This window comes from Pleurodeles waltl, chromosome 9, assembly GCF_031143425.1.
Source record: "Pleurodeles waltl isolate 20211129_DDA chromosome 9, aPleWal1.hap1.20221129, whole genome shotgun sequence".
NCBI classification, from domain to species: Eukaryota; Metazoa; Chordata; class Amphibia; order Caudata; family Salamandridae; genus Pleurodeles; species Pleurodeles waltl.
Window position 1 is genome coordinate 761,235,519 of NC_090448.1, and position 16,282 is coordinate 761,251,800.

Here is a 16,282-nt window from a genome sequence, read left to right on the forward strand (position 1 = left end):
GGGCAACACAAACCATATACTCCAAAAGTGGAATGCGAACCACGAATGGACCCCAAACCTATGTGACCTTGAAGAGGGTCGCTGGGACTATTAGAAAATAGTGAGGGTTAGAAAAATAGCCCACCCCAAGACCCTGAAAAGTGAGTGCAAAGTGCACTAAAGTTCCCCCAAGGACATAGAAGTCGTGATAGAGGAATAATGCAGGAAAGACACAAACCAACAATGCAACAACGATGGATTTCCAATCTTGGGTACCTGTGGAACAAGGGGACCAAGTCCAAAAGTCACAAGCAAGTCGGAGATGGGCAGATGCCCAGGAAATGCCAGCTGTGGGTGCAAAGAAGCTTCTACTGGACAGAAGAAGCTGAGGTTTCTGCAGGAACGAAAAGGGCTAGAGACTTCCCCTTTGGAGGACGGATCCCTCTCGCCGTGGAGAGTCGTGCAGAAGTGTTTTCCCGCCGCAAGAACGCCAACAAGCCTTGCTAGCTGCAAATCGTGCGGTTAGCGTTTTTGGTCGCTGCTGTGGCCCAGGAGGTCGCAAATTGGACCAGGAGGTAGAGGGGACGTCGAGCAAGACAAGGAGCCCTCTTAGCAGCAGGTAGCACCCGGAGAAGTGCCAGAAACAGGCACTACGAGGATGCGTGAAACGGTGCTCACCCGAAGTTACACAAAGGAGTCCTACATCGCCGGAGACCAACTTAGAAAGTCGTGCAATGCAGGTTAGAGTGCCGTGGACCCAGGCTTGGCTGTGCACAAAGGATTTCCGCCGGAAGTGCACAGGGGCCGGAGTAGCTGCAAAAGTCGTGGTTCCCAGCAATGTAGTCTAGCGAGGTGAGGCAAGGACTTACCTCCACCAAACTTGGACTGAAGAGTCACTGGACTGTGGGAGTCACTTGGACAGAGTTGCTGGATTCGAGGGACCTCGCTCGTTGTGCTGAGAGGAGACCCAAGGGACCGGTAATGCAGCTTTTTGGTGCCTGCGGTTGCAGGGGGAAGATTCCGTCGACCCACAGGAGATTTCTTCGGAGCTTCTAGTGCAGAGAGGAGGCAGACTACCCCCACAGCATGCACCACCAGGAAAACAGTCGAGAAGGCGGCAGGATCAGCGTTACAGAGTTGCAGTAGTCGTCTTTGCTACTATGTTGCAGTTTTGCAGGCTTCCAGCGCGGTCAGCAGTCGATTCCTTGGCAGAAGTTGAAGAGAGAGATGCAGAGGAACTCTGATGAGCTCTTGCATTCGTTATCTAAAGTTTCCCCAGAGACAGAGACCCTAAATAGCCAGAAAAGAGGGTTTGGCTACCTAGGAGAGAGGATAGGCTACTAACACCTGAAGGAGCCTATCAGAAGGAGTCTCTGACGTCACCTGGTGGCACTGGCCACTCAGAGCAGTCCAGTGTGCCAGCAGCACCTCTGTTTCCAAGATGGCAGAGGTCTGGAGCACACTGGAGGAGCTCTGGACACCTACCAGGGGAGGTGCAGGTCAGGGGAGTGGTCACTCCCCTTTCCTTTGTCCAGTTTCGCGCCAGAGCAGGGCTAAGGGGTCCCCTGAACCGGTGTAGACTGGCTTATGCCGAATTGGGCACATCTGTGCCCAAGAAAGCATTTCCAGAGGCTGGGGGAGGCTACTCCTCCCCTGCCTTCACACCATTTTCCAAAGGGAGAGGGTGTAACACCCTCTCTCAGAGGAAGTCCTTTGTTCTGCCATCCTGGGCCAGGCCTGGCTGGACCCCAGGAGGGCAGATGCCTGTCTGAGGGGTTGGCAGCAGCAGCAGCTGCAGTGAAACCCCAGGAAGGTCAGTTTGGCAGTACCAGGGTTTGTGCTACAGACCACTGGGATCATGGGATTGTGCCAACTATGCCAGGATGGCATAGAGGGGGCAATTCCATGATCATAGACATGTTACATGGCCATATTCGGAGTTACCATTGTGAAGCTACATATAGGTAGTGACCTATATGTAGTGCACGCGTGTAATGGTGTCCCCGCACTCACAAAGTCCGGGGAATTGGCCCTGAACAATGTGGGGGCACCTTGGCTACTGCCAGGGTGCCCTCACACTAAGTAACTTTGCACCTAACCTTTACCAGGTAAAGGTTAGACATATAGGTGACTTATAAGTTACTTAAGTGCAGTGTAAAATGGCTGTGAAATAACGTGGACGTTATTTCACTCGGGCTGCAGTGGCAGGCCTGTGTAAGAATTGTCAGAGCTCCCTATGGGTGGCAAAAGAAATGCTGCAGCCCATAGGGATCTCCTGGAACCCCAATACCCTGGGTACCTCAGTACCATATACTAGGGAATTATAAGGGTGTTCCAGTAAGCCAATGTAAATTGGTAAAATTGGTCACTAGCCTGTCAGTGACAATTTGAAAGAAATGAGAGAGCATAACCACTCAGGTTCTGATTAGCAGAGCCTCAGTGAGACAGTTAGTCACTACACAGGTAACACATTCAGGCACACTTATGAGCACTGGGGCCCTGGAGAACAGGGTCCCAGTGACACATACAACTAAAACAACATATATACAGTGAAAAATGGGGGTAACATGCCAGGCAAGATGGTACTTTCCTACAATTCCTAACTGGACTTGTCTTGCCACATAAATTGAAAATGAAAAGTAAAACAGTTGACATAAGCAAGACAACTCAAAGCGCCACAGCCACCGTGAGCGTGAAGGAGAGACACAAAAAGAAGTTCACTTGCAGTCAAACGGATCGGCAATTGCGCAATTATCCATGTAACAGGGTCGATGTCCAAGGCGGTAACCAAACCGCCCCAAGGAGGGACAAACATAAAGCATTTACCAATGTCATCCAAGGATTTTTGAAAGGCAAGCCCACAAATGTGATGGCCGTGGTTTCAAAGCCCACATAGATACCAACACATCGGAAGAGCAGTGCTTGGGTGCTGCTATGCTCGACCCAAAAACAAAAAGGTTTCTTGTCATATTTTAAGAGTAGGCAGAGGTCCGTGGGACCACTGCCTGCTCTTAAAAACAGTTTGCACCCATATTCACAAAGGGGATAGGGTCCCTGGGGGACCCTTCCATTTGCGAATGGATTACCACCTCCTCTACGAAGTACGTAATATATGAATGTTTTGCGACCACATTCTGGTTGCAAAACATCCATACATACCAGTGCTATTCGATAAAAGGAAGGGACGCCGTAAAAACAGCCCTTCCTAATAATGAACTGCAAAAAACAAAAGCAAAATATGATTCAGTCACAAGATACAGAGTCATATTTTGCCTTTTGTAAATAGGAAAAGTCATTTTTACACTTGCTAATGACCAAGGAGTCATACCACAAGGTTGGTAGAGTGACTTAGGGGCTGGATGCTTGATTTGTCCTTGATTCTGAATAAGAAGGTCCCACCTGTTGGGGAGCTTCTTGTGTGACTACTGAGAGATCCAGAGTGTGGTTTACCAAGACTGGGGTGCCCTGGTTGGAGCCACAATGATCATGGTGAGGGATGTTTGCCTGATCCTCCAAACCACAAAAGTAATGAGAGGGAGAGGTGGAAAAGCATAGGCAAATATTCCTGACCAACTCAGTCATAGGGCGCTGCCATTGGATAGTGGGTGTGGATACCTGGAGGCAATGTTTGGGCATTTTTCATTTTCTGCTGTGGCAATAAGGTACTTGTGGGGAGTTTCCCACCTTCTTTTGAAGTATGACTGGAGGACTTGTAGGTGGAGTTCCCACTTGTGGACTTGTTGCTGCATCCTGCTAAGCAGGTCTGAAAAGTCACTGTCTGTTCCCGGCAGATACTCTGCCATCAGGTGAATGAGGTGATGAAGGGCCCAATCCCATATATTCTGAGACAGGTGTGACAGCTGTGAAGACCGTGCCCACCTCTGTTTGTGTAAGTAACACATGGCTGTCATAATGTTCGTCTGGACTAAGACAACCTTGTGAGAGAGGTGCAGAAGAAAAGCTCTTAGTGCCAGGAATACCGCCTGAAGTTCCAGGTAGTTGATGTGTAAGGGCTGGTGTTTGGCATCTTAGAGACCTTGCACCGTCAAATCTTGAAGGTGAGCACCCCAACCCGTGAGTGATGCATCTGTGCTCAATGTGATATGAGGAACAGGGTCTAGAAAAAGCAGCACCTTAAGGAGGTTGTTGGTGTCCTACAAGTGCAGCAAACGGTAAGTCTGGTGGTCTAACACCACTGGATCTTCCAGGTGTCCTCGTGACTGAAACCACTGGCAAGACAGACACTGCTGTAGGGGATGCATGTGTAATCTGGCTTCAGAAACTATGGCGATGCAAGGAGCCATCATCCCCAACAAACGCATAATGATCCTGAGTGTGTAGGACTGGTTTTCCTGAAACTGAGGGAGAAGTGACTGAAAACTTTGGACGTGAGCTGGACTGGGATCCGCCTTTCATAATTCTGCATTCAGAACTGCCCCTAGGTAAGGTTAAACCTACAGTGGCTGAAAAGGAGATTTGGGAATGTTGAAAGTAAATCCCACATTGTGAAGGAGATCCACTGACAACTGAGCGTGATATTGGCACTGGCGTAACGTACTGCCTTTGATGAGCCAGTCGTCGAGTTAGGGAAAGACATGAAGAAAGACATGAACATTCTGTCTTTGCAGGTGTGCTGTGACTACTGCCATGTATTTTGTGACTACCCTGGGAGCGGTTGTGACTCCGAAGGGGAGGACTTTGAACTGATAATGTTTACCTGCAATGATGAATCTTTAGTATTTTTGACATGCAGGGTGAATTGGTATGTGAAAGTAGGCTTTAGATCTAGAACTGTCATAAAGTTGCCTTGCAGTAAAAGTGGGATGACATCCTGAAGAGTGACCATGTGGATGTGTTCAGAAAGGATATATTTGTTTAGATTTTGAAGGTCCAGTATTGGACTGAGGAATCCGTCCTATTTGGGAATCAGGAAGCATATCCCTGAGCATGATATTCTTGCAGAACAGGTTTTATGGCCCCTTTGAGAAGAAGGGCTTGGACTTCTTGTTTGAGAAGTGTTAAATGTTCTTGAGACAGCCTGTGAGGATGAGGGGGAATATTGAGAGGAGAGGTGAGGATCTCCAGACAATAACCATGTTGGATAATGGCAAGGAACCATTGGTCCGTGGCGATGGTGTCCTAGGTGATGTGGAAATGTTGGAGTCTTCCCCTGACAGGTGTTAAATGATTGGGGGGAAGGTGCAGTTAGTCACTGCTTAGCACCAGAGGACGATCTGCATGTGGTAGTGCTCTTTCCTCTCGTTGTAGGCCCCCCTCTCAGAGCCTCTGTAATGAACTCTAATGTAGGAAGACTGAGGCTGTCTATGGAGTGAGGTACACAACTCTATCGTTGAGGATTTGTATGCCTCACTGTACCCACTTCAGCAAAAGGAGCCCATCTGTGTGTTAGTTTGGAGGGCACCCATGGCTGTGTCAGTGTCCTACTTTAGTTTTTCTAGAGTGGTATCCACCTGTGGTCCAAACAGGTGCTCCTTATCAAAGGGCATGTGGAGAACTACCTGCTGGACTTCAGGTTTAAAACCGGAGAACCTCAGCCAAGCGTTCCTCCTTAGAAAAACACTGGAATTTATGCCCCTCGCTGTAGTGTTTGCTGCATCAAGGGCAAACCTGGTGGAACTATTAGTGATGGTCTGATCCTTTGAGATGATCTGTTGTTCTCACTTACAGTGCTCCTCAGGCAGATACTGTAGTAACTCCTCCATCTCATCCCAATGGGCCTGGTCCTCGCAGGCCAAGAGGGCTTGAGAACTGGCTATGCGCCAATGATTTGCAGCCAGTGCTGCCACCCTCTTCACTGTGGCATCAATCCTTCTGCTGTCCTTTTCTGAGGGAGGAGAATCCCCAGTGGCCTGACTGTTAGCAGCTGATGCGTTTCTGGAGTTGGGTGGTACCAGTGCCATGATGTAAAGTGAGTCAGAAGCAGCTGCCTTGTATTTCTTGTCCACCCGTGACGTAATCACCCTGGAGCGTACAGGCACCTTAAAGATATCCTTTGTATGCCTAAGCATACCAGGGAGCATGGGGAGATATTGTGTATCCTCATGTGGTGGAAAGGGAGTAGAACAAGAAATCCTGCTCAATAGGGGCATTTGTGCAGCAATAACCTGCTGGTAAGAGGTACTGTCTTCTGGTGTTGAGAGGCATGGATCATTTGAGGAAGTGGGATAAGGGAATTAGGCATCCCAAGTTTTGGTGTCCTGAGGAGGACCCTCTAAACTCCCAGTGTAGGACTGTGGTGATCCCTGAGGAGTATCATCCCCTCGTAAGGGCAATGGTGGAGATGAAGGAGGAGAAGGGGGGAAGTGAGTGGAAGGGGGTGAAGGTGAGGAGAGGAGTGTATGCAGTGATGGAGGAGGGTTAGGTGGAGGTGGGGTAGAACGCCTGCATGGTGGGCGAGTAGCCTTGTCTTTTATCTTCCCCTTGGAAGGAACAGGAACATTCAGAGCTCAGGAAAGTTTCCTTTTGGGGAGCACAGGAGAGGAAGGAGTGGCAATAATCCGACCGGTTCATCTTGGTTCTGGAGCATGTGCTGGTTTGCATCTGACTTCAGTCTCTGGCTTCCAAGGGTTTCAGCTCCGAGGGCTATAGTGCTGAAGTCTTGACCTGTGGAAGCTTGGTCGATGTCGATGTTGAGGCTGACTGCTCAGTCCTGAAGTACGGATCAACACTGAAACGATCTCAGTCCGAGGCTGCAGAGGTCTAAGCTGATGATGCGGATATGGCCTTGGTAGCCACTTTTGGCACCGAGCCGGAAGGCGAGACAGCCAAAACAGTCCTTTTAGTACCGAGCATGGCCGGATGACAGTGATGGACCGGTGACCTCTAAGATGGGCTGTAAGGCCTTTTTGGAGGATTTGTATGAGACAACAGGGTCACAGTACTCATGTGCTGGGCAGAGTGGCTTTCGATGTCGAACTGGATATCCAATTCTAAGCTGTTCTGGATAGAAAAGGCTTCCTACTCCTGCGCTGGTTCGTCCTGAGCATGTTCCTCTCCAAAGATGTCCGGGGTGTTGTCCAGCATCTTCTTGGCCATTTCTAGCCAACGAGCTTGTCAATGCTTAAGGATGTTTTTCACCGGAAAGACTTGCAAGTGTCACAGTCAGCCTTGCAGGTGGTCTGGAGAGAGATAGAGGTTGTACACAAGGTGTTGGTCAGTGTTCGGGAACTTGGTGTGGCACCAAAGACAGAAGGGGAATGGAGTCCGTTAGTTACATCAGGGAAAAATTCCTGTTGGTGCAGGAACCACATGGAAGGTATCCCCCGAAAAGGGTGTTGGCTCCACAAAGGGGCAGGTCGGTCAGAGGCTGAATCAAAGAAAAGCGGCAAGAGTGCTAAGATGGATAAGCACGATTGACAACAATGCTGTCGGAATTAGAAATGAAATATTGGAAAACAACACCGAACAGATCCGAAAGGCAGAGCAGAGGCATACATATTCGAACCCTATGGCGGAGAAAAAAACAATCTAACAAAGGAGTCAATACCCATGTGCAATATTACTGAGAGGAGGAGTCACTCGATCTCGTGACTCAAAACACTTCTTTTAAGAAAAACAACTTGCACCACTCCGGACCCAACACAAGATGGCAGGAGTATGCAGAGCATGTGTATTTATAGCCAGACATGCCATCGAACAACAGAGTTAAGTAGAGCTGTTCTTAAAGATCTCAGTTTCACACACCATGCAGTAAGGGTGTATATGCTAAAATCTTTAGTATGGATCCTTCAAGATTGCTTTGTTAATGTACCATAATTCCTATGGTGCAGGGGAAAAATTCAGAGCACAGGATTAGCTGAAAGCCACAATGTTGAAGTACAACAGTTTCAGTTTAGGGGAAAATAAACTTCTGAGCTATATCGCCCACCCAACAAAAACCCAAACAGACACTGCAGATCAATGGTTCCAGTGGTTCCTGTTTCCATTTTGAAAAGGCTGCAGTATGACATTTCACGGTTAACAGTAGATGTCAATGTTAAGAGCAGCACCCAAAATTCGAAGGCTCGGATAAGAAACCTGGTATTTGTTCTGAGACATCATTGGGAGTATTTCTGTGTATTGAATGTGGCATTTCAGTGTGTGGCACGCACATATGTTAATTCATGGAAGAGATGTGAGTTTCCCGTAAGAGAGTGGGACTGACACAAATTCTGATTGTTACTTCACAATATTTCTATCCTCTCTACATGAATGTCACTCAAAACCTCTATCACAGTAAAAACTTACTACACCCCACATCCATCATCCTCTTCATCACATACCTGGACACTTTCCTCTGCACTCTTATTTAGAAAATTCAAGGAGCTGGCACGCTTCATGCTAGTGGGTGAAAGAGAACATCATTAGGCGGGTAATATCAAAGTGTGATGAGACAAGCAAAGAGCAATTCACGTAGAACCCCATAATATCCCAACGAAATGTAGCAGGTTCTTGCAATAGACTAAAAGGATATAAGCACAGGCAAGAGATAGTCACTAGCATTTTCCTCCCCAAGAAGCCAAACTGATAACATGTTTATTAACCAGATTTGGCTAAATCTATTTCACCTTTTGTCATTCTTCAGAGGCCCCTTGATGAATAAGCAGCATATTCAGAGATGTTAACTATTAAAAACGAACCGAACAGGCATTCTGCAAGGGAAGACACAAGTCTGACACCTAGGATCCTCAGTGCAAACCAATAGTGAAATATTACAGGGCTAAATTGGTTATAGACAACAGAAGCCAAAATGCGAACATAGAGGGGGCTTATAAAAGAGACGAGGGGAGCTTTTGTTCACAGACATTTGTGCATGAGAAGTGGGGCAAACAAGATGACTTAAGAATAAAGGAAATTAAGTCTGGTTCAGAGGCAGGGACACAAGAGCAAAGCCCACATCTGTTTCTAAGAGCGTTTTTTCAAAGGCTTAGAATTTGAGACAGATGTTGGATATGCAAAATATGGAATATGCAACGATGTCACACTTAAAAAGGCAGTGATGCAGACTTTCCCTGGTTGGTGCTCTTCGGAGAAACAGGATACATGTGAGAGTAAGTACTGTAGAAGAAAAGCAAGAGGCGATGAACTGTAGGCCAGGATGGGTGTGCACCATAGTAATAAATAGGCATAGAAACCAGGAAGCATATTACTACTCACAATGTCATTAAACTAGGGGCGTAATATACAATTTGGCAGATGGTCCACCCTGTTAGTGCAACCAATCGCCTGTGCGCACCAGCAAAAGACCGCCCGTCATATTCAGTGATCTCCACAATGCAGACAGGGATTAATGTGTCTTTAGTGCCCTAGCTCTGCTCAAGTCATTGAAACTTTGGTAAACAGGCGTCAATTGTATCAAGCCCACTGTAAAAAGTATTTAGTTTTATATTGATAAAACAAAAGAAAGAAACAATGGGTTGGATGCGCTGGGAGTTTTCTTCCGACATTTGAGGGCCTTTTCTCTCGTTTCTAGTTCAGAACCACCAGGTTATCCCTTGGGGTCCCAAACCAGAAAAATGTACAGCAGATTGACCACACTAAGCGGGCAGATATTCGGACGTACCTTGATTGAAAGCCCTATGGGAGAAAGGTAATAGTCAAAAGATTACCCCCGCTCCACTTGGCACATCACTGACCTCTGAATGAGGCCTCCAAACCATACGTTTGTCAGACAGGGAATCTGCTGCTTTTTCGTGGATGTCCGCACAGCCAATAAACTTTAAATAACTCCAAAGTTTTTGAATATATTGTACAATACACATACATAAAAACTAGAAAAGGTAAAATATTGTGTCCAAACATTTTTCATAGGAAGGGAATGCGGGGATTTAGGGAGACAATAATTCATGCTAATGTTTATGCAGGAAACTGTAATGACCTTACTCTGCAGAAATATTTGCTCCTCCGCCTATTCAAGTTATCTAACAAAGAACCTACTAAATTATAATACTGACCATGAATGTCAAACAGGGTGACCTTAACAACCGCTTTTGAGAGGACAGATAATCGATTTCTCATCCACAACACAGAAAGTGATATGTAGTGGGGTGGGAAAGAATACTCTGCTGTCTGTATAAAAGCTTGCTTAGAAGTATAACAAGAAATGTCTCTAATATCAGCTCTCCACCATACGCAGCTCCATTCATTAAAATGTTTATGCACATGTACTGAATTCCAGAACACTGCAACAGAGCAAAATTAATCTCTCTGCCCATAAACAAACACTGTCTATATAGAGGCAACCATTACTTTTTATCTTTTAATAAAATGAATGCAATATGTTACAATTCCCAATAACAATTTAAAACTGGTTTAAGACTATATGGAGAACTACATGAAGGACTGTTCAATTATGATGGCTAATACATTGGTTGCAACTAGATAAAACGGGCTGGGATTAAAGTTGAAAGTCTGACTCACGAATACATTCTGAATAGGCAGGGAAAATAAACAGGGACTATATAGGAGACTTTTCATATTGGCATTAATGAGTCATTTGACTAAGCAGGGGATAATTTATTTACTTTTTAGCATAAATAAGTCATTGAGAAACAAGACAGTATAGGGGACCTGTAAGGAAATGCCTCCTTGGCATGGTTGCCCCCTGACTTTTTGCCTTTGCTGATGCTATGTTTACAATTGAAAGTGTGCTGAGGCCTGCTAACCAGGCCCCAGCACCAGTGTTCTTTCCCTAACCTGTACTTTTGTATCTACAATTGGCAGACCCTGGCATCCAGATAAGTCCCTTGTAACTGGTACTTCTAGTACCAAGGGCCCTGATACCAAGGAAGGTCTCTAAGGGCTGCAGCATGTCTTATGCCACCCTGGAGACCTCTCACTCAGCACAGACACACTGCTTGCCAGCCTGTGTGTGCTAGGGAGGACAAAACGAGTAAGTCGACATGGCACTCCCCTCAGGGTGCCATGCCAGCCTCTCACTGCCTATGCAGTATAGGTAAGACACCCCTCTAGCAGGCCTTACAGCCCTAAGGCAGGGTGCACTATACCATAGGTGAGGGTACCAGTGCATGAGCATGGTACCCCTACAGTGTCTAAACAAAACCTTAGACATTGTAAGTGCAGGGTAGCCATAAGAGTATATGGTCTGCGAGTCTGTCAAACACGAACTCCACAGCACCATAATGGCTACACTGAAAACTGGGAAGTTTGGTATCAAACTTCTCAGCACAATAAATGCACACTGATGCCAGTGTACATTTTATTGTAAAATACACCCCAGAGGGCACCTTAGAGGTGCCCCCTGAAACTTAACCGACTGTCTGTGTAGGCTGACTAGTTCCAGCAGCCTGCCACACCAGAGACATGTTGCTGGCCCCATGGGGAGAGTGCCTTTGTCACTCTGAGGCCAGTAACAAAGCCTGCACTGGGTGGAGATGCTAACACCTCCCCCAGGCAGGAGCTGTGACACCTGGCGGTGAGCCTCAAAGGCTCACCCCTTTGTCACAGCCCAGCAGGGCACTCCAGCTTAGTGGAGTTGCCCGCCCCCTCCGGCCACGGCCCCCACTTTTGGCGGCAAGTCTGGAGGGAACAAAGAAAGCAACAAGGAGGAGTCACTGGCCAGTCAGGACAGCCCCTAAGGTGTCCTGAGCTGAGGTGACTCTGACTTTTAGAAATCCTCCATCTTGCAGATGGAGGATTCCCCCAATAGGGTTAGGATTGTGACCCCCTCCCCTTGGGAGGAGGCACAAAGAGGGTGTACCCACCCTCAGGGCTAGTAGCCATTGGCTACTAACCCCCCAGACCTAAACACGCCCTTAAATTTAGTATTTAAGGGCTACCCTGAACCCTAGAAAATTAGATTCCTGCAACTACAAGAAGAAGGACTGCCTAGCTGAAAACCCCTGCAGAGGAAGACCAGAAGACGACAACTGCCTTGGCTCCAGAAACTCACCGGCCTGTCTCCTGCCTTCCAAAGATCCTGCTCCAGCGACGCCTTCCAAAGGGACCAGCGACCTCGACATCCTCTGAGGACTGCCCCTGCTTCGAAAAGACAAGAAACTCCCGAGGACAGCGGACCTGCTCCAAGAAAAGCTGCAACTTTGTTTCCAGCAGCTTTAAAGAACCCTGCAAGCTCCCCGCAAGAAGCGTGAGACTTGCAACACTGCACCCGGCGACCCCGACTCGGCTGGTGGAGATCCAACACCTCAGGAGGGACCCCAGGACTACTCTAAGACTGTGAGTACAAAAACCTGTCCCCCCTGAGCCACCACAGCGCCGCCTGCAGAGGGAATCCCGAGGCTTCCCCTGACCGCGACTCTTTGAATCCTAAGTCCCGACACCTGGGAGAGACCCTGCACCCGCAGCCCCCAGGACCTGAAGGACCGGACTTTCACTGGAGGAGTGACCCCCAGGAGTCCCTCTCCCTTGACCAAGTGGAGGTTTCCCCGAGGAACCCCCCCCTTGCCTGCCTGCAGCGCTGAAGAGATCCCGAGATCTCTCATAGACTAACATTGCGAACCCGACGCTTGTTTCTACACTGCACCCGGCCGCCCCCGCGCTGCTGAGGGTGAAATTTCTGTGTGGGCTTGTGTCCCCCCCGGTGCCCTACAAAACCCCCCTGGTCTGCCCTCCGAAGACGCGGGTACTTACCTGCAAGCAGACCGGAACCGGGGCACCCCCTTCTCTCCATTCTAGCCTATGCGTTTTGGGCACCACTTTGAACTCTGCACCTGACCGGCCCTGAGCTGCTGGTGTGGTGACTTTGGGGTTGCTCTGAACCCCCAACGGTGGGCTACCTTGGACCAAGAACTAAGCCCTGTAAGTGTCTTACTTACCTGGTTAACCTAACAAATACTTACCTCCCCTAGGAACTGTGAAAATTGCACTAAGTGTCCACTTTTAAAACAGCTATTTGTGAATAACTTGAAAAGTATACATGCAATTTTGATGATTTGAAGTTCCTAAAGTACTTACCTGCAATACCTTTCGAATGAGATATTACATGTAGAATTTGAACCTGTGGTTCTTAAAATAAACTAAGAAAAGATATTTTTCTATATAAAAACCTATTGGCTGGATTTGTCTCTGAGTGTGTGTACCTCATTTATTGTCTGCGTATGTACAACAAATGCTTAACACTACTCCTTGGATAAGCCTACTGCTCGACCACACTACCACAAAATAGAGCATTAGTATTATCTATTTTTACCACTATTTTACCTCTAAGGGGAACCCTTGGACTCTGTGCATGCTATTCCTTACTTTGAAATAGCACATACAGAGCCAACTTCCTACATTGGTGGATCAGCGGTGGGGTACAAGACTTTGCATTTGCTGGACTACTCAGCCAATACCTGATCACACGACAAATTCCAAAATTGTCATTAGAAATTGATTTTTGCAATTTGAAAAGTTTTCTAAATTCTTAAAAGTCCTGCTAGGGCCTTGTGTGTTAAGTCCCTGTTTAGCATTGTCTTTTAGAGTTTAAAAAGTTTGTTAAAAGTTTGAAATTAGATTCTAGAAACAGTTTTAGATTCTTTAAAAAGTCTTCCAACTTTTAGCAAAATAATGTCTGATACAGAGATGAATGTGGTGGAACTCGACACCACACCTTACCTCCATCTTAAGATGAGGGAGCTAAGGTCTCTCTGTAATATCAAAAAAATAACCATTGGCTCCAGACCTACCAAAATTCAGCTCCAGGAGCTGTTGGCAGAGTTTGAAAAAGCCAACCCCTCTGATGATGACATCACAGAGGAAGAAATTAGTGACTTGGAGGCCAATGTCCCTCCTCCAGTCCTAAATAAGGAGAACAGGACCCCTCAAGTCCTATCTCCAACTGTGTTAGTCAGAAATAGTGAGTCCCTCACAGGAGGGTCCCACATTTCTGAAATCACTGAGGATGCTCTCAGTGAAGATGACCTCCTGTTAGCCAGGATGGCCAAAAGATTGGCTTTAGAGAGACAGCTCCTAGCCATAGAAAGGGAAAGACAAGAGATGGGCCTAGGACCCATCAATGGTGGCAGCAATATAAATAGGGTCAGAGATTCTCCTGACATGTTAAAAATCCCCAAAGGGATTGTGACAAAATTTGAAGATGGTGATGACATCACCAAGTGGTTCACAGCTTTTGAGAGGGCTTGTGTAACCAGAAAAGTGAACAGATCTCACTGGGGTGCTCTCCTTTGGGAAATGTTCACTGGAAAGTGTAGGGATAGACTCCTCACACTCTCTGGAAAAGATGCAGAATCTTATGACCTCATGAAGGGTACCCTGATTGAGGGCTTTGGATTCTCCACTGAGGAGTACAGGATTAGGTTCAGGGGGGCTCAAAAATCCTCGAGCCAGACCTGGGTTGACTTTGTTGACTACTCAGTGAAAACACTAGATGGTTGGATTCAAGGCAGTGGTGTAAGTAATTATGATGGGCTGTACAATTTATTTGTGAAAGAACACCTGTTAAGTAATTGTTTCAATGATAAACTGCATCAGCATCTGGTAGACATAGGACCAATTTCTCCCCAAGAATTGGGAAAGAAGGCGGACCATTGGGTCAAGACAAGGGTGTCCAAGACTTCAACAGGGGGTGACCAAAAGAAAGGGGTCACAAAGAATCCCCAGGGGAAGGGTGATGAGACAACCAAAACTAAAAATAGTAAAGAGTCTTCTACAGGCCCCCAAAAACCTGCACAGGAGGGTGGGCCCAGAGCCTCTTCACAAAACAATGGGTACAAGGGTAAAAACTTTGATCCCAAAAAGGCCTGGTGTCATAGCTGTAAACAGCATGGACACCAAACTGGAGACAAGGCCTGTCCCAAGAAAGGTTCCACTCCAAACCCCCATCCAGGTAACACTGGTATGGCTAGTCTCCAAGTGGGATCAACAGTGTGCCCAGAGCAAATCAGGGTCCACACTGAAGCTACTCTAGTTTCTGAGGGTGGGGTGGATTTAGCCACACTAGCTGTCTGGCCGCCTAACATGCAAAAATACAGACAGCCACTCTTAATTAATGGGACTAGAATAGAGGGCCTGAGGGATACAGGTGCCAGTGTCACCATGGTGACAGAGAAACTGGTTTCCCCTGGCCAATACCTGACTGGAAAAACTTACACAGTCACCAACGCTGACAATGAGAGAAAAGTACATCCCATGGCAATGGTTACTTTAGAATGGGGAGGGGTCAATGGCCTGAAGCAGGTGGTGGTCTCCTCAAATATCCCAGTGGACTGTCTGCTTGGAAATGACCTGGAGTCCTCAGCATGGGCTGAGGTAGAGCTAAAAACCCATGCAGCAATGCTGGGTATCCCTGAACTGGTGTGTGTGAAAACAAGAGCACAATGCAAGGCACAGGGTGAACAAGTAGAGCTGGAGTCTGGAAGAATGGCCCAGCCTACCAAGAGGAAAGGAAAGTCAGTTGGGAAACCAACTGCAACACAGCAAAAGAAAGGGAACCTCTCTTCTCAGGAAGAAGTTCTGCCCTCTGAGGGAACTGAGCCTTTGGAGCTTGAACCTTATCAGGTTGAGCTCTTAGGCCCAGGGGGACCCTCAAGGGAGGAGCTGTGTAAGGGACAAGAAACCTGTCCCTCTCTTGAAGGCCTTAGGCAGCAAGCTGCTGAAGAGTCCAAAGGCAAGAAAAATGGAACGCATAGGGTCTATTGGGAAGATGGACTCCTGTACACTGAGGCCAGAGACCCCAAACCTGGTGCCACTAGGAGAGTGGTAGTGCCTCAGCTGTTCAGAGAGTTCATCCTAACATTGGCCCATGACATTCCCCTTGCTGGACATTTGGGACAAACCAAGACGTGGGAGAGGTTAGTCAACCACTTCTACTGGCCCAATATGTCCAACATGGTTAAGGAGTTTTGCCTCTCCTGCCCCACCTGTCAAGCCAGTGGTAAGACAGGTGGGCATCCAAAGGCCCCCCTCATTCCACTTCCAGTGGTGGGGGTTCCCTTTGAAAGAGTGGGTGTGGACATAGTTGGTCCACTAGAACCTCCCACAGCCTCAGGAAATATGTATATCCTGGTAGTAGTGGATCATGCTACCAGGTATCCTGAAGCTATTCCCCTTAGGTCGACTACTGCCCCTGCAGTAGCCAAGGCCCTCATTGGTATCTTTACCAGAGTGGGTTTCCCTAAGGAGGTGGTGTCTGACAGAGGTACCAACTTCATGTCAGCATACCTAAAACACATGTGGAATGAGTGTGGAGTGACTTATAAATTCACTACACCCTACCATCCACAAACTAATGGCTTAGTTGAGAGATTCAACAAGACATTAAAGGGCATGATCATGGGGCTCCCAGAAAAACTCAAAAGGAGATGGGATGTCCTCCTGCCATGTC

General features: G+C 47.4%; 1 protein-coding gene across 2 annotated transcripts in view; it reads right to left on the bottom strand.

Annotated features, from left to right (window-relative positions):
• The window catches only part of KLC2 (kinesin light chain 2), a 310,347-nt gene that overhangs the window by 23,358 nt on the left and 270,707 nt on the right, over positions 1 to 16,282 (bottom strand). For both annotated transcript variants that reach the window (XM_069207926.1, XM_069207927.1), the window contains exon 15: positions 8,262 to 8,319. In XM_069207926.1, coding sequence (XP_069064027.1) covers positions 8,262 to 8,319 — 58 coding nt within the window. The remainder of the gene's footprint in view (positions 1 to 8,261; positions 8,320 to 16,282) is intronic.